This window comes from Rhinopithecus bieti, unplaced genomic scaffold (assembly GCF_001698545.2).
Source record: "Rhinopithecus bieti isolate Rb0 unplaced genomic scaffold, ASM169854v2 scaffold_13317, whole genome shotgun sequence".
NCBI classification, from domain to species: Eukaryota; Metazoa; Chordata; class Mammalia; order Primates; family Cercopithecidae; genus Rhinopithecus; species Rhinopithecus bieti.
Genome location: NW_016807516.1, coordinates 588,536 through 615,400, shown reverse-complemented (window position 1 = coordinate 615,400; position 26,865 = coordinate 588,536). Strand labels below are relative to the sequence as shown.

At 43.0% G+C, this 26,865-nt stretch overlaps 1 protein-coding gene across 1 annotated transcript in view; it reads right to left on the bottom strand.

The window, feature by feature from the left end:
* Positions 1 to 26,865, bottom strand: part of MAPK1 (mitogen-activated protein kinase 1) — a 99,491-nt gene that overhangs the window by 11,682 nt on the left and 60,944 nt on the right. Inside the window, exons 2-6 of the mRNA XM_017882545.1 lie at positions 24,861 to 25,043; positions 23,057 to 23,246; positions 16,137 to 16,253; positions 7,552 to 7,666; positions 7,118 to 7,249 (exon numbers count right to left, since the gene is read on the bottom strand). Of these exons, the coding sequence (XP_017738034.1) occupies positions 7,118 to 7,249; positions 7,552 to 7,666; positions 16,137 to 16,253; positions 23,057 to 23,246; positions 24,861 to 25,043 (737 nt within the window). The remainder of the gene's footprint in view (positions 1 to 7,117; positions 7,250 to 7,551; positions 7,667 to 16,136; positions 16,254 to 23,056; positions 23,247 to 24,860; positions 25,044 to 26,865) is intronic.

Sequence of the window (26,865 nt, the reverse complement as noted above, 5' to 3'; positions counted from 1 at the left end):
CTCGGGAGGTTGAGGTAGAAGAATGGCATAAACCCGGGAGGCGGAGCTTGCAGTGACCCAAGATGATGCCACTGCACTCCAGCCTGGGCGACAGCGAGACTCCGTCTCAAAAAAAAAAAACAAAAAAACCCCACAAAACATAGGAAGTCTTTCTCCATGCAGAGATCAGAAAATACTGTATACTCTAAATATTGTTAGTTTTCATGATATAATTTTAAGTATCAATTCTTTTAGAATTCATTTTGATGTATAATGATTTAAATTGATTTTCCTCCAAATAGCTATTCAACTAGCCCAGTACCATCTGCTGAATAATAATTTCTTCCCCCTCACGGAAGTCATTTGAGAGAATCGTAAGCTAAGACTCCTTTACAGAAAATCTACAATACTGCTGGTTTAAGGGATACAGCAATCAAAATTTCCAACATACAAGAAAAAATTTCAATCTCACTCTTAATTACAGAAAAACAAATTAAATGCCACTCCCCCATTTGGTTGGTAGACCTAAAAGTTCAATACCCAGAATTGCTGGAACAAAAGACATGTGACAGAATTGCTAGACTGTCCTCTACAGAGACTCAACCAATTTACACTCCACCAGCTCTCTCTGAAAACGCCCTTTCCCCACAGCCTTGACCACACAGTAAGGTATCAGAGCGAGACTCCATCTCAAAATAAAAATAAATAAATAAATAAATAAATAAATAAATAAAAATTAGCTGGGCGTGGTGGCAAGTGTCTGTAATTCCAGCTACACAGGAGGCTGAGGCAGGAGAATAGCTTGAACCTGGGAGGTGGAGGTTGCAGTGAGGCAAGATCGCACCTCTTGCACTCCAGCCTGGGCAACAGAGCGAGATATGGAAAGATGTTAGACCTACAAATGCCAGTGGTATGAACATTCACACAATCCTGTGATGCAGGTACTATCAATAATCACATAAAAAAGAAAACCGGCTGGGTGCGATGGCGCATGCCTGTAATACCAGCACTTTGGGAGGCCGAGGCAGGAGAACTGCTTGAGCCTAGCAGTTCAAGACCAGCCTGGGCACCATAGTGAGAACCCATCTCTACAAAAAATACAAAAATTAGCCAGATGTGATGGTGCATGCCTATAGTCCCAGCTACTTAGGAGGCTGAAGTGGGAGGACTGCTTGAGCCCGGGAGTTTGAGGTTGCAGTGAGCTATGATCATGCCTCTGCACTCCAGCCTGGGTGACAGAGCAGGACTCCATCTCAAAACCAAACCAAACAAAAACACAATCCACCACTCCCCCCAAAGAAAACTGAGGCTCAGAAAGGTTAAGCAGTTTGTCTAATAGTCACACAGCTAGTAAGAGGCTGGGTTGTGGACTGTACCCAGGAGGTCAGGCTACAAAACCTATACTCCTAACACCTGATGCTGTACTGCTCCCTGTAGCACCACCAATTCCCATTTCTCCACTTTATTTTATTTATAGCTTTGCACTACTTCTTCATTATATTCACCCAATACCAGCATTGCAAATTTAATTTCCTGGATTTTAGTGGTGCTAATTATCTGCATGAATGAATCTCAAACTTCATAATCTTAACCTAAAAAAAATGGCCAGGAGTGGTGGCTCACACCTGTAATCCCAACACTTCTTTTTTTTTTTTGAGATGGAGTCTTGCTCTGTTGCCCAGGCTGGAGTGCAGTGGCACAATCTTGGCTCACTGCAAGCTCTGCCTCCTGGGTTCATGCCATTCTCCTGCCTCAGCCTCCCGAGTAGCTGGGACTACAGGTGCCCGCCAGCTAATTTTTTTGTATTTTAGTAGAGACAGGGCTTCACCGTGGTCTCGATCTCCTGACCTTATGATCTGTCCACTGTGGTCTCCCAAAGTGCTGGGATGACAGGTGTAATCCACCGTGCCCAGGCTGTAATCCCAACACTCTGGGAGGCCGCACTGGACAGATCAAAAGGTCAGGAGATCGAGACCAGTCTGGCAATGTGGACCAATGCTGTCTCTATGAAAAATACAAAAAATTAGCTGGGCGTAGTGACATGCGCTTGTGGTCCCAGCTACTCAGGAGGCTGAGGTGGGCAGATCACGTGAGCCCAGGGAGGTCGAGGCTGAAGTGAGCTGTGATCATGCCATTGTACTCCAGCCTGGGCAAGAGAGTAAGACCCCATCTCAAAAGAAAAAAAGTGAGGCCAGGTGAGGTGGCTCACGCCTGTTAACCCCAGCACTTTGGGAGGCCGAGGCGGCGGATCACCTGAGGTCAGGAGATTGAGACCAGCCTGGCCAATGTGACAAAACCCCATATCTACTAAAAATACAAAAAATTAGCCGGGCATGGTGGAGTGCGCCCATAATCCCAGCTACTCAGGAGGTTGAGGCAGGAGAATCACTTGAACCTGGGAGGTGGAGGTTGCAGTGAGACAAGATCACACCATTGCACTCCAGCCTGGGCAACAAGACTGAAATTCTGTCTCAAAAAAAATTAAAAATAATAATATTAAAATAAAATAAAAAACAAAATGCAGGCTGGGTGGGAGCTGTGGCTTACGCCTGTAATCCCAGCACTTTGAGCGGCTGAGGCAGGTGGATCACCTGAGATCAGGAGTTTGAGACCAGCCTGACCAACATGCTAAAACCCCATCTCTATTAAAAATACAAAATTAGCTGGGCATGGTGGCGCATGCCTGTAATCCCAGCTACTTGGGAGGCTGAGGCAGGTGGATCATGAGTTCAAAAAAATTGAACTCGGGAGGTAGAGGTTGCAGTGAGCCAAGATCATGCCATTGCACTCCAGCCCGCTGGGCAACAGAAGCGAAACTTGAAAGAAAGAAAGGAGGGGAGGGGAGGAGAGAAAAAAGAAAACGAAAATAAGTGGCCAGGCACAGTGGCTCAGGCTGAGGCAGGTGGATCATGAGGTCAGGAGTTCAAGACCAGCCTGGCCAAGATGGTGAAACCCCATCTCTACTAAAAATACAAAAATTAGCCAGGCACGGTGGCAGGCACCTGTAATCCCAGCTACTCGGGAGGCTGAGGCAGAGAACTGCTTGAACCCGGGAGGCAGAGGTTGCAGTGAGCCAAGATCACGCCACTGAACTCTAGCCTGGGCGACAGAGTGAGACTCTGTCTCAGAAAAAAAAGAAAAAAAGAAAATGAAAATAAGCATAAAAAAAGAATCAGAAATAGTTTGATGCAAATCATGATTAACTACAGACAAGAGTAAGGAAACAAACAGGAGAGGAACATCTGGGAGTAGGCTTATTTTTTTGTTTTTTAAGAGAGAAGAGAGTCTCTCCGTCAGCATGGAGTGCAATGATGCAATCACAGCTAACAGCAGCTCTGACCTCCTTGGGCTCATGCAATCCTCCCTCCTCAGTTCCCCAGGTAGTTCAGACTACAGGTAGGTACTACTATACTTGGCTGAATTTGAAGTTTTTAATTTTGTAGAGATGGGGTCTTACTATGTTGTCCAAGCAGGTCTCAAATTCCTGGCCTCAAGCGATCCTCCTGCGTTGACCTTCCAATGGGCTAGGATCACAGGCATGAGCCACCATTCCAGGCCTAATGATGCATCTCTGTTGCTTATGCACCTCTTTAAAAAAGCAACTCAGGAAATAACATTTAGTAACATTTAGGTAACATGCTTAGGAGGTATAATATACAAGCCAATCTAATCAGTAACATGTATTATGCATGTGACATTCTCGCTAAAAATATCCTACCATCAAAATACATTACATGCCAGGTGTGGCTGCTCATGCCTGTAATCCTAACATTTTAGAAGCCCAGGGTGAGCAGATAGCTTGAGCTCAAGACTTCGGGACCAGACTGGGCAACACGGTGAAACCCTGTCTCTATAAAGAATACAAAAATTAGCTAGGCATGGTGGCGCAGGTAGTTCCAGCTACTCAGCTGTAGTCCCAGCTATGCAGGTGGCTGAAGTGGGAGGATGGCTTGAGCCTGGGAGGTGGAGGTTGCAGTGAGCCGAGATTGCGCCACTGCGCTCCAGCCTGGGTGATATAGCCAGATCTGTCTCAAAAAAAACAAAACCAAAAAAAAAAAAAAAAAAAACCCCAAAACCAAAATACATTATATAATTACAACCACACAGATAGAAGCTTGCACACATTAGTGCAAAAAAAACGAAAGGTTACTGTGGGATCCTGGTGATCAGGATCATACTCCCTTACCATTCCTCCTATACTTCTTAACTGTCTACAATGATGAAATTCTTCTACCTTTAAATGAAAGATTAAAAGAAAGTGTCTACCATTTTCAAAAGAAATTCAGTTTTAAACAACCAAGTATTTCTCAGCCTTCACTCAGGTCAATACATAAAACCAATTCAACATTTAAGTAGACAGTTGTTAAATCTACATATACACATATATTAATATGCATGTACAGATAAACACATATAGATAAAACAGGAAGTTAGAAATAGCTAAATTTCTAACAAGACTGGATAAAATGCTATAAAATCATTAATAAGCTTAGATCTATGCACTGGATGCTGAAAAGCATATCAAGACTATAATTCTATTAACAATGACCATTTAGGCGCAATAATTGTAAAAGAATTATCTACCTTCTGTAAATATTTCCATATAATTTTTTCTGAATTTTTTAACAAAAAAGTGTCTTAACCCTTATAATAAATTATTTTTAAAAAATTAATTATTAGGCCCCGGGGTGCGGTGGCCTCAAGCCCTGTAATCCCAGCACTTTGCGGAGGGGCCGGAGGACGGGGGAGGATCACGGAGCGTCAGCGCCAGATCGAGACACATCCTGGGCCCTAAACATGGCGCCGCTGAAACCCCGTCTCTACTAAAAACAATAATACAAAAAAACATAGCCCGCGGGCCGAGGCCTGGCGGGGCCGCCTGTAGTCCCAGCTACTCGGGAGCGCCTGGAGGCAGTCGCAGCAATGGCCATAACCTGGGACGGCGCCGGCCTTGCAGTGAGCTGAGATCCGACCACTGCACTCCAGCGCTGGCTGCGCCCAACAGAGCCGAGCACTCCATCTCATAAAAAAAAAAAAAAAAATAATATAACAATAAATAATAATAATTAATAGGGCAAGGATAACACACACATATGCAGATATAAGATATTGGAAGCTTACAAGCCAAGTATTCAGATTTCCCTCCTCCACATTTTAAGCGCAATTCCTGTTTTTTTATAAATGGCGCTCACCTAGATAAACATAGATTAATCCACCTCCTAGGGAGAGACAATCCAGGATAATCTTCCTATCTTTTTTTTTTTTTTTTTTTTTTGAGACGGAGTCTGGCCCTCTGTCCGGCCAGGCCTGGGAGTGCCGAGTGGCCCCCGTGATCTCGGGGCCCGATCTCGGCTCACTGCAAGCTCCGCCTCCTGGGTTCATACCATTTTCCTGACTCAGCCTCCCAGGTAGCTGGGATTACAGGTGCCTGCCACCACGCCCAGCTAATTTTTTGTATATATATATATATATATTTTTTAGTAGAGATGGGGTTTCACCATATTAGCCAGGATGGTCTCCACCTCCTGACCTCGTGATCTACCCACCTCAGCCTCCCAAAGTGCTGGGATTACAGGTGTGAGCCACTGCGCCTGGCAACCTTCCTATCTTAAAAGTCAGCTGACGGGCCTACTCTGGGCATACCACACTGCTCATGGATCAGCCCTGCTCTGTAAGGAGCAGTTGGAAAAAAAAAAAAAAGGTCAGCTGATAAACAATCTTGATTGCATCTGCAACCATAATTCCTGTTTGCCAGGGAACCTAACACAGTTATAGGCTCTAGAAATTAGAATATAGCCATGGGGGTGGATGGGAGGGTCATTATTCTGCCTATCATGGTTTTATAATAGCATGATGTTTTAAAAACTAGCCGCCTAATACATTTAACAGGTACATGTTAAATAGGAATAGAAGATAATACAATTATTAAACAAAGCTGACCTGGAAAAAAAAAAAGGGTAAAAACCAAATGTATCACTTTTTTCTTTTATGGGTACTCTAAAAAATCTTTGCCTAACATAAGGTCATGAAGATTCTCTCCTGTTTTCTTCTTGAAGGTTAATAACTTTAGGCCTTATATTTAGGTTTATGTTCCATTTTGAGTGTTGTAAATTTTGCATATGGGTGTCTAATTGTTCCAGCACCATTTGTTGAAGAGACTGACACAAGCAATGACATGGATTTTTATAAACCTCAAATGCGTTATGCTGAATGTGAGAATCTAGACATAAAAAGGCTACATACTCCATGATTCCATTAACATGACATGCTGGAAAAGGCAAAACTATAGGGATAGAAATCAGATCAATGATTGCCAGAGATTGGGTTTGGAGAGGGGTGACCCACTACAAATGGCACAAGGCAACTTTTGGGGATGGTGGGAGTATTCCACATCTCAATTGCAGTGGTTGTTACACGACAGTTCATGTTTGTTAAAATTCAGAGGCCCACACAACTAAAAAGTGTGAATTTTATTCTGTGTAAATTATTATTCAATAAACCTGATTTTAAAAATTATCAAGTGACGAGATGAAAAGGTGTGATTTGTTTGCAAGGTTCTAGAGTTCCTGAGACCTAAAAATGTGACCTTATTAGGCCAAGCACTGTGGCTCACGCCTATAATCCCAGTACTTTGAGAGGCCGAGGCAGGCAGATCAAAAGCTCAGGAGTTCGATACCAGCCTGGCCAGCATGGTGAAACCTCGTCTCTACTAAAAATACAAAAATGAGCCGGTGTGGTGGTGCGCGCCTGTAGTCCCAGTTACTCGGGAGACTGAGGCAGGAGACTCGCTTGAACCCAGGAGGAGGAGGCTGCAATGAGCTGAGATTGGGGCACTACATTCCAGCCTGGGCGACAGAGTGAGACTCTGTCCCAAACAAAAACAAAACAAAAGAAAGTGACCTTAATGCAAGTTAAAATTAGCAAAGAAACCAAAATGGGGAGAACTAGACAGTCATTACCAGGCTCCCTTACTGCATTGCCACTGTTTCCAAAAAAAAGGGAAGACAGTAATTCAGAGTGAGCACTAAAGAAAGCATTATCCAATAGCCATAGGCTCACTTTTCAGGCTAGTGACCTAACAATTTAACAAACACAAAGCTAAGTCTAAGAAAAAACTAATCAACGAAATAACATTTACCTTTGGAGTCAGCATTTGGGAACAGCCTGTTCCATGGCACCTTATTTTTGTGTGGAAGAGAAAGCAAATAGTTCCTAGCTTTTAAATTTATTATACAATTCAGGTCTTCTTGTGATGGGGATCCAAGAATACCTATCAGATAAAAAAATTAGCTGTTAGTTATCAAGACCAAGGCAAATGACTACACACCATCAACTGTGAGTCAGAATGAACCCTGATAATTAACGGTTTATCACCACCCCTAATGCTTACTTTTCTTAAGTTTTTACACAAAAGTCCTTAACATTTTAAATCAGGGAAGGTTAAAAATTCACACCTACCACAGGTTAAAGAGTGTATTAGAACTCTTCTTAATTTAATGAAGTGACTTTGATATAAGCTGTAGGCAGGCAAACTTGAGTAAATCTAGTTCCTGAAGGGCTCGGGAACCTTACCCAGAATGTGGTTCAGCTGGTCAAGATAATGCTTCCCTGGAAAGATGGGCCTGTTAGAAAGCATTTCTGCCAGAATGCAGCCTACAGACCAAATATCAATGGACTTGGTGTAGCCCTGCAGGAGAAAGAGAGAAAAGACTGAAAATGGCATCAGGTGTTATAGGACATGAAGAGATCTTCCTGTATGACAGGTGCATTGCTGATGGGACTCTGAACTTTTCCTTTGACTCTACAATTCGGAAATATGAGTAAACAGCATGGAAAAACAAAAAACAATTTGGCTTTCTTTGAGAAGCGGAACAACCAAGATCATGTGATTTTATTTTTCTCTTCATAGTTGATTAACTTGGGCTGGGCACAGTGGCTCATTCCTGTAATCCCAGCACTTTGGGAGGCAGAGGCGGGCAGATCACTTGAGGCCAGGAGTTTGAGCTTAGCCTGGCCAACATGGTGAAACCCCATCTCTACTAAAAACAAAAAAAAAATTAGCTGGCCATGGTGGTGGGTGCCTGTAATTCCAGCTACGTGGGAGGCTGAGGCAGGAGAATTGCTTGAACCCAGGAGGCAGAGGTTGCAGTGAGCCAAGATCGTGCCACTGCACTCCAGCCTGGGTGACACAGCGAGACTCCGTCTCAAAACAACAACAAACCCACAAAGTTGATTAACTTATTAAATAAGAATTTCCAAAGTATACATCAGTCCTTTTTTGAAACAATTTGAGAGACAGACTTAGAATTGTCATAAATTGGAGCTGGAAAAACAAAAAAGGTCTAAAAACCTTTTCTGGGCTGGGGGGAGAGTGTGCTAGCTCCATCATATTTTACCAATCTCTTCTAAAATATTCTCGGCTGGGCATGATGGCTCATGTCTGCAATCCCAGCACTTCGGGAGGCCGAGATGGGCGAATCACCTGATGTCAGGAGTTCGAGACCAGCCTGGCCAACATGGTAAAACCCTGTCTCTACTAAAACTACAAAAATTAGCCGGGTGTGCTGGTGGGCACCCATAGTTCCAGCTACTCGGGAGCCTGAGGCAGGAGAATCACTTGAACCTGGGAGGCAGAGGTTGCAGTGAGTCAAGACTGTACCACTGCACTCCAGCCTGGGCAACAGAGCGAGACTCCATCTCCAAAAAATAATAATAATAATAAATAAATAAATAAAATAAATTTAAAAAAAGAATTCTCATCTTCTTTTCCTATTCGTTTTTCAGAAATATATTTTCTTTTAAAGGAATCCTGTTAGAAGTCATGGGAGGATACTTTGGGAAGCGGAGGTGGGAGCACTGCTTGAGGCCAGGAGTTTGAGGCTGCAGTGAGCTATGACTGCAGTTGCACTGTTAAGACTCCTAATAGCAGCTTGTGAAAGAAAATGCATTTCCTCATGTCCTCAACAACACTGGGTATTATCTAATTATTTTATTATTATTATTATTATTTTTGCCACACACAGTGGCTCACACCTGCAGTCCCAGTTACTCAGGAGGCTGAGGTGGGAGGATCACTTGAGCTCAGGGATTGGAGGCTGAGCTATGACTGAGCCAATGCATTCCAGCCTGGGTGACAGAGTGAGACCCTGTCTCTAAAAATAAAAATTAAAAAAAAAAATCACATAAGGATTCTGACTCTTTACAATGGTGCAAAAAAGATGTTTCTCCAAGGAATATAAGCTGATTCTTTTAAAATTAAGAGATGGTGTCATCACTCTGTCACTCAGGCTGAAGTGCAATGGTGTAATTATGCTTCACTGCAAATTCAACTCCCTTGTCTCAGGTGATCCTCTCACCTCAGCCTCCTGAGTAGCTGGGGCTACAGGCATACACCACCACACCTGGTGAATTTTTAAATTTTTTGTAGAGAAGGAGTCCCACTATTTGCCCAGACTGGTGTCAAACTCCTGGGCTCAAATGATCCTCCTGCCTCACCCAAAGTACTGGGATTATGGCACGAGGCACCATGCCTGGCTCCGGATGAGCCTTCTAATACAATGAAGCGAGAAGTAAAACACTGCTTTTCTGGTATTCATGTAAAAAATGCATCACACAAAACTGAGGGGCATTCTACAAAATAGCTCATCGGCACTCTTAAAGGAGACTAAAGAAACACAACAATCTGTCGCTATGAAAAGTACAAAAATAAATAAGTAAATTAGCCAGGAGCGGGTAGCACGTGCCTGTAGTCTCAGATACTTGGGAGGCTGAGTTGGGAGGATGGCCTTGAGCCCAGGAGGCGGAGGTGCAGTGAGCCGAGACGGTGCCATGGTACCCCAGCCTGGGTGACAGAATGAGAACCCGTTCTTTTTTTTTTTTGGAGACGGAGTCTGGCTTTGTCACCCAGGCTGGAGTGCAATGGCACGATCTCAGCTCATGCAACCTCTGCCTCATGGGTTCAAGCGATTCTCCTGCCTTGGCTTCCTGAGTAGCTGGGATCACAGGCGACTGCCACTATGCCCAGCGAAATTTTTTGCATTTTTAGTAGAGACAGGGTTTCGCCATATTGGCCAGGCTGATCTCGAACTCCTGGCCTCATGTGACTTACCTGCCTCAGCCTACCAAAGTGCTGGGATTACAGGTGTGAACCACTATGCCTGGCCTGAGAACCCAGTCTTAAGCAAGCAAACAAACAAAACCCGACAGTATAACGTGTGAGCCTGTGCCCAGGTGGGGGGGGTGGTTTGGGTGGGGTATAGTTCAAAGGTTATTGGGATAATATCCAAAATGTGAATATAAACTGTGCATTAGATACTGAATCAGTATTAAGTTTCCTGATTTTGAAAACTGTACTGTGGTCATATTAGAGAATACTCTTAAGGCAGGGTTTTTCAACCTCAGTATGACTAACATTTTGGGCTGAGGAAGTTTCTATTGGGAGGGCTGTTCTGTACATTGTAGGATTTTTTTTTTTTTGAGACGGAGTCTCGCTCTGTCACCCAGGCTGGAGTGCAGTGGCCAGATCTCAGCTCACTGCAAGCTCCGCCTCCCGGGTTCACGGCATTCTCCTGCCTCAGCCTCCCGAGTAGCTGGGACTACAGGCGCCGCCACCTCGCCCGGCTAGTTTTTTTTTGTATTTTAGTAGAGACCGGGTTTCACCGTGTTAGCCAGCATGGTCTCGATCTCCTGACCTCGTGATCCGCCCGTCTCGGCCTCCCAAAGTGCTGGGATTACAGGCTTAAGCCACCGCGCCCGGCCCATTGTAGGATTTTTAGCAGCATCTCTGGCCTCTTGATGCAAGGAGCACCCCCTACCCCTCATTGTAACAACCAAAAATGTCTCTAAACATTGCCACATGTCCCCAGGGAACAACAGAACCATGGTTTGAATACATACTGAAACAAGGTAAAGGGGCATAGCTACAATTTACTCTCATATGACTCAGAGTGCGTGGGAGTGCCCACACACATGCACACAAAGAATGATAAAGCAAATGGGGCAAAAGATAAAAAATCGGTGAGCCTGAATCTGGGGTAAAGGGTATTTAGGAGTTCTAACTGGCGGTTCTGTAAGAGTGTTCCAGAGACCCCTATGGGTTCCCTCTAGAGGACTGGAGAGGTCACAGTACATTTATTATACTACTAGGACATTTTCATCCTTTTCAGTCACGAGTGGAAAGGAGATTTTTCCAGATGCAATATGACAAGTGATGATTTGTACATGAAATGTGACATTTGGAGTATCTGTGTAACTCAGTGAACCAGTATTTTCCAAATACGTAACAAAATCACGCATGAGTATGAGTGCAAGGTAGACTAATGAATTTTAACAAAATAGTATCAAGAGTTCACTGATATGATTTCAGATTCCACACTGCAATTAACCTTTAAGAAACCACCACTTGTTCAAATTGGGGGTAGTATCAAAGAATAGCCACAAGTAGCTGAAAAGACTACTAAAATTTCCCTCCTTTTTCCAGCTACATACCTGTGTGAAGAGTTTTCCTCAGGAACTTAAACCGAAACAACATATTTGACAGACTGAATGCAGAACCAGATGAGAATCCAACTGTCTTCTATTAAGCCAGACATTAAAGAGACGTGCAAAAACGAATACAATGCCACTCTTTTCACCAAAAGATTGTTTTTTGTTTTGTTTTTTTTTAAAGACAGGATCTCACCCTGTTGCCCAGGCTGGAGTGCAGTAGTGTGATCATGGTACACTGCAGCCTCAATCTCCTGGGCTCAAGAAATCCTCCCATCTCAGCCTCTTGAGTGGCTGGGACTATAGGTGCACACCACCACGCCCAGGTGATTTTAAAATTTTTTGTACAGACCGCAGGGTGCGGTAGCTCACGTCTGTAATCCCAGCACTTTGGGAGGCCGAGGCGGGCGGATCACAAGGTCAGGAGATTGAGCCCATCCTGACTAACACGGTGAAACCTCGTCTCTACTAAAAACACACAAAAAATTAGCCAGGTGTGGTGGCGGGTGCCTGTCCCAGCTACTCGGGAGGCTGAGGCAAGAGAATGGCATGAACCCAGGAGGCGGAGATTGCAGTGAGCTGAGATCGCACGCACTATACTCCAGCCTGGTGCGACAGGAGCGAGACTCCGCTCTCAAAAAAAAAAAAAAAAAAAAATTTTTTTTTTTTTTTTGCTACAGACAGAGTCTTCACAATGTCGCAGGCCGCCGGCCTGGGCTTTCAAACTCCTGGTGATCCTCCTGCATTTGGCCTCCCAATAGCTGGCGATTATATGCGAAGGAGCCATCACGGTCTGCGCCCTCACTAAAATGTTTTTATTGGTGGAAAATAAACTTATCTATGAAAAACATACAACTTAACATGGTAGTAGCGGTTTACTATTTAAAATTTAATAATTACATTTTAAAGTTTCATATTATAGGCCGGGCGTGGTGGCTCACGCTTGTAATCCCAGGACTTTGGGAAGCTGAGGCGGTTAGATCACCTGGGATTACAGGTGTCCGCCATCATGCCTGACTAATTTTTTGTACTTTTAGTAGAGATGGGGTTTCACCAAGTTGGCCACGCTGGTATCGAACTCCTGGCGAGTAATCCACCCATCTCAGCCTCCCAAAGTGCTGGGATTACAAGTGTGAGCCACTGTGCTTGGCAACTTTTATTTTTAAAAATTTTTTTCTTTCCTAAACAAGCTAAAACAGAGCAAGTTTTCTGAAAGCTGAAATTCTATAAAACGTTACAAATATGTACACAGAGTGCTCTAGCTTCTCAAAACTGGGACAATATGAGTTAAGAAAAAAAAAGAAAATTAAAATGGACAACACATAAAAAAAAAATCCTAGGCCGGGTGTGGTGGCTCACGCTTGTAATCCCAGCACTTTGGGAGGCCGAGGTGGGCGGATCATGAGGTCAGGAGATCAAGACCATCTTGGCTAACATGGTGAAACCCCATCTCTACTAAAAACACAAAAAATTAGCCGGGTGTGGTGGCAGGCGCCTGTAGTCCCAGCTACTCAGGAGGCTGAGGCAGGAGAATGGCGTGAACCCGGGAGGTGGAGCCTGCAGTGAGCCGAGACTGCGGCACTGCACTCCAGCCTGGGCACAGAGTGAGACTCCATCTCAAAAAAAAAAATAAAATAAAAAATCCTGGGTCTGTAATAGTGTTTTAAAAACAAAGGTAGGATACACAGGAAGAGAAAGGGTAAACGGGAAAAATCTTCATAGAAGAATGCTAGCTAATACAAGTAAAAGGAAGAATAAATTTAGAAAATTACCATTTTATAACCCCCAATATGATAACTGACAGAAATAAGTGCTGAATCACTGGGGGAAGGCTGCTGGGAAACAGATTCACATACACCATTCTCCAGGAATCTGTAGTGGTCATGTCAGAAACGTGCAAGCTACATCTCATCAGAAGAATCCACAATGTGAACCACTCTGTGAAACAACTGATCTGTACATTGCAAAGTACTGAATATCTTGAAGAAGAGAGGAAGGGCAAGACTGTTCTAGACTAAGAATAATGCATGAAACTATTAAATCATGTGTTGAAAACAGAGTTACCTAGACTTTTTTGGGGGGATGGGATGTCATGGAATTAATGCTGATCATTTTGTGAAAGTCTAAGGGTACTCTAGCTGTGGGAAGAACACTTTCTTTGTAAGAAGCATTAGTATGCCCCAAAGGGTCTAGGAGTGAAGTGGTGTATGTTGCTGAAGTGTCACATGGTCTGACAAAAGCGAAGAGACAGAAGAAGAAGAGAGAGAGAGAGAGAGAGAGAGAGAGAGAGAGAGAAAGGAAAGAGTAAGAGAGGGAAGGAGGGATAAGAAATATGACAAGATGTTAACAGCTGGAGAATCAAGGACAGGGGCATATGAGTGTTCACTCTACTCTCAATTTTTCTATGGGTTTGATAATTTTCTACATTAATAAAAATGAACAAAATGAAGACAACTGTTAGAAGTAACATTCTCAGGCTACAGGTATTGCAAATAAGAAAAAAATGAACACTCAATTTTCACTTTGGTGACCCTGCAAGTAGAAGGAAAAGCTGGTCATCTTGAAGAACACCCTCTCTGGCTACTTCTCCCTGGAGGGTAATCAAGAAGTGAAGACAGTGGTGGCATCTAAGTCAGAACGGAGACTGCAAGACCAAGAAGCCACACCAGGACAAACGCACACCAACAGCTCCCTTAACAACTGGCACTGAACACTGGCATGCCAATGCTCCTTGTTTAGAATGGCTGTCACGTGGCCAGTCAGAGAAAGAACCTGTTATGTGGGATTATTTGTGATACAGAATTAGAGAGTCAACATGGCATTTTCTCCTCTGAAACATCTGTTACACCAAATCCTTCTTTATAATGGAATTTATGTTAATGAGATTTTACTTTTATAACTAAACTGAACAAATGTAGGACATCAAGAAAAACTAAATGCTTTAAACAAATTCCATTTCCTTATGAAAAAAATCTAATAGCTTATCTGTACTCATAAAGGATGGAGGAAGAGAAAGAAGCCTATGAGCTAATTAGACCTGTTGTTTCATTTCCACTAAGCCTCTCAGGACTATTTCTGGTTCCTGGGCCCTAGATACAAGATCCAATGTCTATTTTTGTTGCTTTTCTTCAAGTATCTTTACATGATAGCAGATGGAACTGTGTTTAAGAATCTTATAAACCTGAGACACTAGTTATAGGTAGTATGTCAGGCCTACTTAACTACTCAATTTTCACACCTTATTCATATATTATTTGCAAATGACAGTAAAAATACTGAATCTCAATCTCCATAACAGCCCTCAATTTTTGCCTCCTGGCTCACAAACCCAACAAAAAATGTCACACTTCACTTTTTTGGGCTTTTGTAAACTTATTCAACCATTTCTTATGACCAAGACACAGACCTTGCTCTAGTACAGTGTGGATGAGACCTGGATGCACTCTCTATAGCCACTCACAGATGCAGAAGAAAGCACTTCATCTGGAAGCAGGAAATCATGGAAATCATATAATTTCAAAAGAACCCACAGCAGTTCCTACTCTGTCCACATTTATGTTTTCTTCAAGTACAACAAATTACAATTCTGCCAAAGAGACATTCTTCATTATCAGATAAATTTGACCTTTATAGAACAGCCCTGGCCCATGTTTACAGAAATACACATTACTGAATAACCTCTACAACAAACCCAGCGCACACCTAACAGTGACAGCGATAGGCAGGACTTCAGGACAGCTGTCCAAGGAGTGAAACACAGACCACTTATGGTAATAGTGACTGGAGAGGCATACCCTCTCCTACTCTACAACCGTCAGCACTATACTAGCTGAGGTAGAGAGGCTGAGGCCTAGGCCCAGAAGTTCAACGCCAAACAAAATTTAGACAGCACCTTGGGGCCAGGTGTGGTGGCTCATCCCTATAACCCCAGCACTTTGGTGCGGGGGCTGAGGTGGGCGGATCCCTTGAGCTCAGGAATTCAAGACCAGCCTGGGCAACATAGGAAGACCCCCTACTTTTACAAAAAAAAATTAAAAAATCAGCCAGGTGTGGCCAGGTGCAGTGGCTCACGCCTGTAATCCCAGCACTTTGGGAGGCTGAGGCAGGCGGATCATGAGGTCAGGAGATAGAGACCATCCTGGCTAACACGGTGAAACCCCATCTCTACTAAAAATACAAAAAATTAGCCGGGCGTGGTGGCGGGTGCCTGTACTCCCAGCTACTCGGGAGGCTGAGGGAGGAGAATGGCGTGAACCCAGGAGGCGGAGCTTGCAGTGAGCCGAGATTGCGCTACTGCACTCCAGCCTGGGCGACAGAGGGAGACTCCATTTCAAAAAAAAAAAAATTAGCCAGGCGTAGTGGTGCACTCTGTAGTTCCAGCTACTCTGGAGATTGAGGTGAGGAGGGTCACTTGAGCCTGGGAGGTTGAGACTGTGAGCCGTGATGGTGCCATTGCACTCCAGCCTGGGTGACAGAGTAAGACCCTGTCTCAAAAAAAAAAAAAAATTAAATTAAATTAAATTAAAAAAAAGACAGCACCTTGGCTCTGACCAGGTAGGCCAACTCTCAACAAGTAGAAACAGAGACTGAGAGGGAGACTTACGGCTTACTGCAATGCATTCAGAAAGTTCTCCTACTTACTGGATTTCTTTTTATGCAAACTTAGTCCTTACCTTGGAATTCAACATAATTTCTGGAGCCCTGTACCAACGTGTGGCCACATATTCTGTCAGGAACCCTGTGTGATCATGGTCTGGATCTGCAACACGGGCCAGGCCAAAGTCACAGATCTAAGAGAGAAAAAAACTTCTTAGAAATTCTAACCTTTCACATCAAAACATCACAACAATAAAAAAGGCAATAGCAATCATAATGATACTAACTAGCTGTTACCATTACTATGTTGCAGATACTTTCTGGGCATTCTAGAAATTCATTAATTAATTTTCCCAACAACCTGAAAAGCAATCAACATGTTAGAGACCAGGACACAGGCTGAAGAAGTCTTTACAGGACACACTTTAAGAAGCATCCCTACCTTTCATTATCTGCTTAGCACAAAGCAATCTCAATTACGTGAACTGACAAAAACTGTTCTGGATAAAGTCACCAAAAACAACCAGTACCCTTTTCTCAGCCTGTCCTGCTGGAGCTCTGACGACTGCTGTGAAGATCTGCACTGACCTTCTATTTCTCAGACTCTACTTTCTGTGAGTCTTCTACTTAGTCTATAAATATAAGTATTTCCAAAGAATCTTCCCACTTCCTTCTCCTTCCAGGTAGTCAAACCTACTCCCAAAGCTTTTTTTTTTTTAAGTTTCATATACTGAAGAATATTTTATTTTTTAAAAATTCATACTTTCTCATTTTCTCCGGTCTCAACCATCTACTGGCCTTTCATCATCTGGCCCTCCAATACTGTGGTGTGGCTTATTTCCTATTTTTGGTAGAGATGGTGTTTCACCATGTTGGCCAGGCTGGTCTCGAACTTCTCACCTCTCAGGTGCTTCAACCACCTCAGCCTCCCAAAGTGTTGGGATTACAGGTGTGAGCCACCAGGCCTGGCCATGACTTTTTTTTGAGGTCTATCAACACTATAATATCAAAGACTAACCAAATTTACATGACACTAACCAATACAATGCCAACGCTACAGAATAAAAAAGTAGTAGTACTCAGTATAATTCCATACAAAGGAAAATAAAGATATGGTTCAAGAAAATATACCTTTTGGGCTGTGTAAATTCAGATTTTCAAAAACAAAGGGAGCCCAAAAGACGTGTTTCATTTGTATCTATCACAGTCTTTCACAGGCACAGCCAGAATTTTCACATGTTGTGATCCCAGCATCTTGTGACTCCCACTGGGATTTCTGTGGGATCAGTCTAGTAAACAAGGGTACAGACTACTATAGCTCACATTCCCTGGCAGTTACACTAGAAATGTGCTAGCAGAGCCTCCATAGAGGGTCTGTAACCCTGGTGAGTTCCCGTGGTCCTGAAAAAGCCTACAAGAGAGGATCCTGGAAGGGTCCTGAGATGTCAATGTCTGCTGGGTCTTAAGCTTCAGATAATAAGTGCAAAGCATGTTTATGGAAACCAAGAAGCAAGCTTATTTCTGTAGGCCTTGACTGATACCAGAGCCAAAAGTTAAAGGTCTAAGACACTGAAAACAGCTGATATCAGTAAGGGTTCAAGAGTAAAAAAACACTTTGTAACACAGAAGCCACTGGATAAAGGGACAAAATCCTCTTGAAAATTCACAAGGACCTAAATAACAGGAGGTCAGTGAGGCTGCAAGTTACAAACTTCCTAGGCCAAGGGTCCTGTGGGAATGGGCATCACGGTCACCACAAGGCACTGGGGATGTGATAAATGTGTAGTGATCCCAGAGCTCCAGGATACACAAGTCCTCTCCTCACGTGGTGTTCTATGTATACTGTCGTATGTACATGTCATGTAGTATGACAGGTAGTTCATGTCATATGTACACTGAACTACCACTGCCTCTTGCCCTGCTTGGACATGCTCACTGTACCAAATCAGTGACATACCATTCCCATCTCTGAATGAGATTCTCTCTTCTTACATTTATACCCATGAGAATGATGTACACACAGAGTGCTGCATACTTTTTTTTTTTCCTGAGACAGAGTCTCACCCTGTCGTCCAGGCTGGAGTGCAGTGGTGCCATCTCAGCTCACTCCAGCCTCTGCCTCCCAGCGATTCTCATGCCTCAGTCTCCCAAGTAGCTGGGATTACAGGCGTGTGCCACCACACCCAGCTAATTTGTTTGTATTTTCAGTAGAGACAGGGTTTCACCAAGTTGGCCAGATTGGACTTGAACTGCTGACCTCAGGCCATCCGCCTGCCTCAGCCACCCAAAGTGCTGGGATTACAGGCATGAGCCAAGGCACCTGGCCACTGTATACTTTTAAATATTAGTGAAGACTGGGTGCGGTGGCAAACGCCCGTACAATCCCAGCATTTTTGGGAGGTCAAGGCGGGCGGATCACGAGATCAGAAGTTCGAGACCAGCCTGGCCAATATGGTGAAACCCCGTCTCTACTGAAAATATAAAAATTAGCCAGCCATGGTGGCCGGCACCTGTAATCCCAGCTACTCAGGAGGCTTTGGCAGGAGAACTGCTTGAACTCAGGAGGTGAAGGTTGCAGTGAGCTGAGATCATGCCACTGCACTCCAGCCTGGGCAACAGAGCAAGACTGTCTCGAAAAAGTATATAAAATTAAAATTAAAATAAATAAAATAGAAGTTAGTGAATTGTACCACTTTAAATATTCAAAATATAATGTTATGCTTCTGATTCCTTGTGTTAACTTGGGTATTCAAGACGATGCCTGAATTATGCCATGGCCAACAACTCATGTGTGTGTGAGTGTGAGCAGGTGAAGAGAATGGCCTTAAAGACAAGTCCATAAACTGGGAAGAGACAACAGAGAAAGTAGTCTGGTTCTGTTTGTTTTATTCTTAAGGATGAACATTTTCAAGCAAAAATAAGAGCCAATTCTTCCCAGAAATGTAATATGCTTAAAATATTGATTGAGAACGTCTCTCCAAAAACAAAAGCAATCTGCCATAACAGGGCTATGATGATAACCAAAGAAAAAAAAAAAAACATGAGGAGACATAAAAATATTCACTGTAAATTTTCAAGAAAATCATTAAGTGTCAAAGAAGCAGTACAGCCATCCTAAACATAGCTTTATTCCTTTTGTGCCCACCTGACTCTTAGTTGCACTGATCCAGGGAAAGAAGCTGGTTCCATCCCATGTGGAAAGGACATAAACCTGTATCAGAAGGATCCTAAGACGTGACAGAGTCCAGTCCACACAATATCTGATGAAGGAAGCTGTCCTCTACAACACCTTACTGGACATTGGCCACCGTGTTCACCCACCGTGACAAAACCCACTGCTTTTTACACACAGTTCTAGAAGGCTCCCCATGATCTACTTGCAACCAACCTTTCCAGCTTAGTGTCAATGACTCCCTATTACTCATCCAATGCTGCAGCCACAGGGAGGAAGACTCAGTGTTTTTGGTAGTAGTCCCTCCCTTATTTTATTTCTGTACCCTCTGCCTACAATACTCCATGTCCAATACAGCCGCTGGCTTCCCACAGGAAAAGCTACCCATCCTCGAGGGCCGGCACAGACACCACCTTCTCCCTGCTGCCTCCTAGCCCCAGCCAGAGCTAAACCACCTCTCTCCTTTGCATCTGTAGACCATTTTTTTCTCCATCTCAGTTACAGAACATCTCATTATAATCACCTACTGTCTACCAGATTTCTGATCTATCAGTTTTCAGATTTCAAGGGCAGACCCTCATCTCTCTTGTCTGGCATATCTCACAGGGCTTCTCATAGGAGTGTCTGTCGAACTGAAATCTAACAAATGATTATTGCTATACATCTGTATGTACTGAAGCAGCTTTATTAAGCTATAATTCACACATCATACAATTTGCTCATTTAAAGTGTGTAACTCAATGGTTTTAGTATTATAATGGTGGACTTACACAACCATTACCACCATCCAATTTGAAAATATTTTTATAACCTCAAAAAGAGATTCCAGTGAGTTAGTATTCCTTCCTTCATTATTCTCCCAACTCCTCCAGCCCTAGGCAATCAGTAATCCACTAATCTAATTTCTGTCTCTATGGATTTGCCTATTCTAGACATTTCATGTAAACAGAATCATACAATATGTGTCCTTTGCGACTGCCTTCCTTCACAGACATAATGTTTGCAAGATTCATCCATGTTGTAGCATTATCAGTACTTCACTCCTTTCTCTTCTACTGTGTGGATCCACCACATTTTATTTATTCATCATCAGTTGGACATTTAGATTGTTTCTACTTATTGGCTATAGTGAACAATACCGCTATGAAGATTTGTGTTCAAGTTTTTGTGTAGATGCATGTTTTCTTATACTTTTGTCTTTTTTTTTTTTTGAGATGGAGTCTCGCTCTGTCACCCAGGCTGGAGTGCAGTGGCCAGATCTCAGCTCACTGCAAGCTCCGCCTCCCGGGTTCACGCCATTCTCCTGCCTCAGCCTCCCGAGTAGCTGGGACTACAGGCGCCGCCACCTCGCCCGGCTAGTTTTTTGTATTTTAGTAGAGACAGGGTTTCACCGTGTTAGCCAGGATGGTCTCGATCTCCTGACCTCGTGATCCGCCCGTCTCGGCCTCCCAAAGTGCTGAGATTACAGGCTTGAGCCACCGCGCCCGGCCTGATGCATGTTTTCATTTTCACTAAGGAGTGGAATCCTCACCAACACTTACTATCTGACTTTTTAAATTACAGCCATCCTAGTTAGGATAAAGTTATTTCAATGTAATTTTGATTTGCATTTTTCTATTGACTAATGATGTCAAGCGCCTACCATTCCATGTGCTTATTGGCCATTTGTATATCTTCTTTAGAGAAATGTCTATTCAGATCCTTTGTCCATTTTTTAAACTAGGCTATTTACCTTTTCATTTATTGAGTTATATTATGAGTTCTTCATATATTCTAGTTGTAAGTCTCTTACCAGATGTGTGATTTGCAAATACCTTCTCTTATTCTGTGGCTTGCCTTTTCACTTTTTTGATGGTTTGCTTTGTAGCACAAGTTTCTAATCTTGATGGACTTCACTTACTTTTTTTCTTTTGTTGCCTGTGCTTTTGGTGTCATGTCTAAGAGGCTTTGCCTAACATAAGATTGCAAAGATTTACTTCTATGTTTTCTAAGAGTATTAAAGTTTTAGCTTTTAAATTGAGTTCTTCAATCCATTTTGAATTTTTTTTTCCTTTTGAGACAGGGTCTCACCCTGTCACCCCAGATGGAGTGCAGTGGCACAATCTCTGCTCACTGCAACTTCCACCTCCCAGGCTCAAGCAGTCCTTCCACTCAGCCTCCTGAGTAGCTGGGACCACAGGCACATGCCACCACGCCCAGATTAATTTTTTTGTATTTTTGGTATAGATGGGGTTTTGCCATGTTGCCCAGGCTGGACTTGCTCCACAGCTCAGGCAATCCACCTGCCTTGGCCTCCCAAAGTGCTGGGATTACAGGCACAAACCACTGCACCCAGCCATTTTGAATTAATTTTTTCATCTTTTTGTATGTGGCTATTCAGTTGTCCCAGATTCATTTGCTGAAAAGACTATTCTCTCCCCAATGAAGGGTCCTGGCATCCTTGTCAAAATTCAGCTGACCAGAGATATATGGGCTTATTTACTGACTCTCGCTTCTATTCCACTGACCTATATGTCTGTTCTCATGCCAGTAGCACACTGTCTTGATTACTGTGTTTTGCAGCAAGTTTTGAAATCAGGAAGTGTATCAGTCCTCCTCCTCCATATGAATTTCCATATGAAGTTTAGGATCAGCCTGTCAATTTCTATAGAAAAAAAACAGCTGGGGCTTTGACAGGGATTGCACTAAATCTGCAGATCAATTTGGAGAATACTGCCATCTTAACAGTATTAAGTCTTATGATCCATGGACATGGGATATCTTCTCATTTATTGAGGTCTTCTTGAATTCCTGTGCATTTTTTTAGACTGAATTGACATCGCTCTATCACATCTAAGATATCCATAAATTTCCCTCCTTGTTTACCTGTGATACCCATTAAAATAGAAATATGTAAATGCTGCATATTTTCAGGAGAACTCTGAGGACTGTAAAGAATTTGGGGTTTTCTTATTTAGCTGGAATGCCATATTAGGTATTAAAGTCAGTGAGGTTAAGTTTTCTGCTGCTATCTTTTGAATAAAATTTATTGAAGAAAAATGTAACCAACGAAATAGATGATTTTAAAACTAATACATAATGTACATGATCCTGTTTACCTACATAAAGTATAAAAGTACACATGTATGTAAGAGCATAGAAAATACTTTGGGAGAAAATACACCAATTTGTTTTTTGTTTGTTTGTTTTTTGGGGACGGAGTTTTGCTCTGTCACTCAGGCTGGCGTGCAGTGGTGTAATCTCGGCTTCCTGCAACCTCCACCTCCCGGGTTCAAGTGGTTCTCCTGCCTCAGTTCCCACGTAGCTGGGATTACAGGGGCGTGCCACCATGCCCAGCTGATTTTTGTATTTTTAGTAGAAATGGGGTTTCGCTATGTTGGCCAGGCTGGTCTCAAACTCCTGACCTCAGGTGATCCATCCACCTCGGCCTCCCAAGGTGCTAGGATTACAGGCGTGAGCCACCGCAACCGGCCACCAATTTGTTACAGTAGTTAGTTATCTTGGCCTGGTGCTGTGGCCCATGTATGTAATCCCAGCACTTTGGGAGGCTGAGAAAGGAGGACTGCTTGAGCCCAGGAGTTCAGACCAGGCTGGGCAACATACTAAGACTCTGTCTTAAAAAAAAAAAGAAAAAAAAAAAGTATCTCTGGGGAAAAGGAGCAATGGGATACGGAAGAAGAGGACTACCACTCTACTAGCATTTTGCCACAAAATGTTTTGGGCATTTCTGGTGACATTTAAAATACGATAGTGACAAATATAACTATGCTTCAGTGAAAGAGTTTTTCAATATATATCACCTTAATAGTTAATAACCTGGCTGACCTTGAGATCACAGGTGGTGTTGAGCAGCAGGTTGGAAGGCTTGAGGTCACGGTGCAGAACGTTAGCTGAATGGATATATTTTAACCCTCTGAGGATCTGGTAAAGAAAATAGCAGATATGGTCGTTGCTGAGGTGTTGTGTCTTCAAGAGCTTGTAAAGATCTGTTTCCATGAGGTCTTGTACTATGTATCTGTTTGCACAGGTTAAGTAAAACACCAATTAGCTGGTCATATTTAGCAAAGCGTTGAAAACAAAAATGCATCCTCTCTTGACTCTCTTCCCAAACAGTCCATTATTACACGATGAGGCCCTTAAAGGAAAGAAACTGAGGAAAACTTGGTTTCTTTCATGGAAGGAATCTGAAGTCGTTAACTTCTTTTAGGTCCTGTGAGATGGCAAGAATTACGGCATTACATCTGACTGATCCAGTTATGGGCCTAGACTGAGATCTGAAACAGGCTGTTACAGAAATTCTGGTCAATCTTCAAGTCTCAACCTCTTTGTTCTCTAAATTGTCCACCATCAATGAACCCCCTCCAAGGTTTGCTGGAAATACTGGTGGCCTGTAAGAAGCACATATTCCCTCCTCTGTTTGGTTCAGTAACCTGTAATGTCACTATTCTTTTTCCTTCTTGTTGCCGCTCCCCTCCTCTCAAGCTCCTCAAAAGCCAAACATAAAACTTCCAGAAATACAGGTCTAGAAACATACTCTTACTAGTAAATCCAACCCTAAGTCTATTTTCTTACTCTCTTGTAACTGTTAAGATCCTAAATAAATAAAACTATGGGCAAGTCATGCTAAGAAGGGGTTTGTGCGTGTTTTGTTCCTCTTGCTTTCTTGCCTGGTCACTTATTTAACTACCTAAAACTTCAGCTATGGCTACTTTCCTTCTAACAGAAATTAAATTATTAAAGCATTTAGCCTTTAACTTCATCATAGTATTATTTCATTAGCAGTATTTCTGCATTTTTTTTACTCTCTTCTGTGTAAATACTATTCTCTGTTTCTTACAGATTGATGCTAGAGGTGGCGCAGCATGGGATTCAAAGGAAACATGATTTTAACATCTGTCATTTGAGAGAGGCTTATTTTCATGGCAAAAGTAAAGTAGGACCAACAGGTGGTAGTGGCAGGAGGCATTTCACTTCAAATATCACTACAACTTATTAACAGAGCTGTTTAAAAATGGAAAGGGCTGCCTAGAGACAGCGAGCTCCCGCACCCTGGAGGGGTGGAATACAAATTGGGTAAACTGGTAGGAGTGCTGTATAACCCTCTCCCATCTGGCAGATCCTCTTCAGTATACTTAACCTCTCTATCTTTCAAATGGAGTCTGCCCAGGCAGCATCCTCTAAACCTGTTCAGTCCAGATATCTAAATGTTGGTCATTGTTAATCACATAATTTCAGAGCCCAGTTGACCCGAAAGATCATGACAACCAGTTCCTTCATTTTAAAGGTGGGGAAACTGAGACCTAAAGTAGTGACCTGATTCTAAGATCAGGACAGTCCTGATTTCACCTGGTAGACAGCCAGGGCACCCTCTTTCTTAGTCTACTACTGATCTTCCCTTTACCTTTTCATCATCACAACAAACCATCCCTTGGACAGAAAAAAACATGACTGCAAATGGAGTTAACCAAGATTTTCCATGACTAGACTTAGGGAGTAAATGGCAAACAGATTACGATTTTCCCTTTAGCATGTTTAAAGCACTTTTCCTTTAAGTTCAGGAAATTTCAAGTTCTATTTACTCAACAAGGTTACCAAGCAGTGGAATTGGCTAGTTGCCTAAAAAGGATACACATCTTTCATTTGCTCGATGGTTGGTGCTCGAATAATGTCATTGATTCCAATGATGTTCTCATGTCTGAAGCGCAGTAAGATTTTTATCTCCCGCAGGGTTCTCTGGCAGTAGGTCTGGTGCTCAAAGGGGCTGATTTTCTTGATAGCTACTCGAACTTTGTTGACATTATCATAAGCAGAGCTTAAAAGAGAGAGAAAGACAGATGGCATTAAAAACAGCCCTCAGAATATTTGAAGAATGCAAATTGGCAAAGTATTATATTTTTAACACTCTGTGTAAACACCTGTTTCATACCTGTGAAGGTAGCATGGATATTATCCACAAAAAGGCCTCAAGCTAGGGAGGATGGATGTAACTGACATGAGACAGCATACAGCGACTCTCAAAACTAAGAGAGAACCTAGCCCTGTTAATTGGGTGAATGTGTATTTTCATAAACCCAGAAACATGCGTTTATAAACCCAGAAATACACAAACAAGCATTTTCCCACTGTCTTTTTTTTTTTTTGAGACAGAGTCTCGCTCTGTCACCCAGGCTGGAGTGCAGTGTCGGGATCGCAGCTCACTGCAAGCTCCGCATCCCGGGTTTACGCCATTCTCCTGCCTCAGCCTCCCAAGTAGCTGGGACTACAGGCGCCCGCCACCTCGCCCGGCTAGCTTTTGTATTTTTTAGTAGAGACGGGGTTTCACCATGTTCGCCAGGATGGTCTCGATCTCCTGACCTCGTGATCCGCCCGTCTCCGCCTCCCAAAGTGCTGGGATTACATTTCCCATGGCCTTAAATGGCAACTGCATTCTGGTGAGAATAACTGCATTCTGCACTTCTGCCTCCAAAACACCTTCCTACTGTTGTATCAAATTCCTCTGACACAGAAGAAACATTCAAATAACCGACAACCGTACATCTTTATCCCTAACAAAAATGGACCCAAGAGAACACCTTGATGATTTGTATCAACTTTGTTTCTCTCACTTACAAAATGATATGACCATTTCTTCCAAGAAACTGAATCAAGATGTTTGGGTAGTTTTATAACAAAACCTAGAAAGTATTATTCGAAAAACACACTTGCGGCAGTAACATGGGGCCCAGTTCTTTCCAAGTTGTCCTTAATGTCTGATATACCAGAATTCTAAGTAAAAGCAATAATAAAAATTATACCTTCAATTTTATGAATTTGAATCTTGAGAATTACTACTATCTTTATGATAAACATTCTATTACAATCTTGTGTATAAGAAATTTTCATATTAATAAATGTCAACATCTGGCCCACTGACCAAAGCAATAAAATAACACTGACAGGCAATAAGACAACATTTCTTGTTTCCTTGGGATAAGTGCTAGAATAGAAAACAGTAAAATAACTTTATTCTATATGCTTCTAAGGCCAGGTGCAGTGGCTCACGCCTGCAATCCCAGCACTTTGGGAAGCTGAGGCGGGCGGATCACTAGAGGACAGGAGTTTTGAGACCAGCCTGGACGACATGGTGAAACTCTGCCTCTACTAAAAATACAAAAAAATTAGCCAGGCATGGTGGCACACACCTGTAATCCCAGCTACTTGGGAGGCTGAGGCACAAGAATCACTTGAACCTGGGAAATGGAGGTGGCAGTAAGCCAAGATTGTACCACTGCACTCCAGCCTGGGCAACAGAGTGAGACTCTGTCTCTAAATAAAGTTTATGCTTCTATAATAATATTTAGGCCGGGCGAGGTGGCTCAAGCCTGTAATCCCAGCACTTTGGGAGAACGAGACGGGTGGATCACGAGGTCAGGAGATCGAGACCAACCTAGCTAACACGGCGAAACCCCGTCTCTACTAAAAAATACAAAAAACTAGCCGGGTGAGTTGGCGGGCGCCTGTAGTCCCAGCTACTTGGGAGGCTGAGGCAGAAGAATGGCGTAAACCCGGGATGCGGAGCTTGCAGTGAGCTGAGATCCGGCCACTGCACTCCAGCCTGGGCAACAGAGCGAGACTCCGTCTCAAAAAAAAAAGGT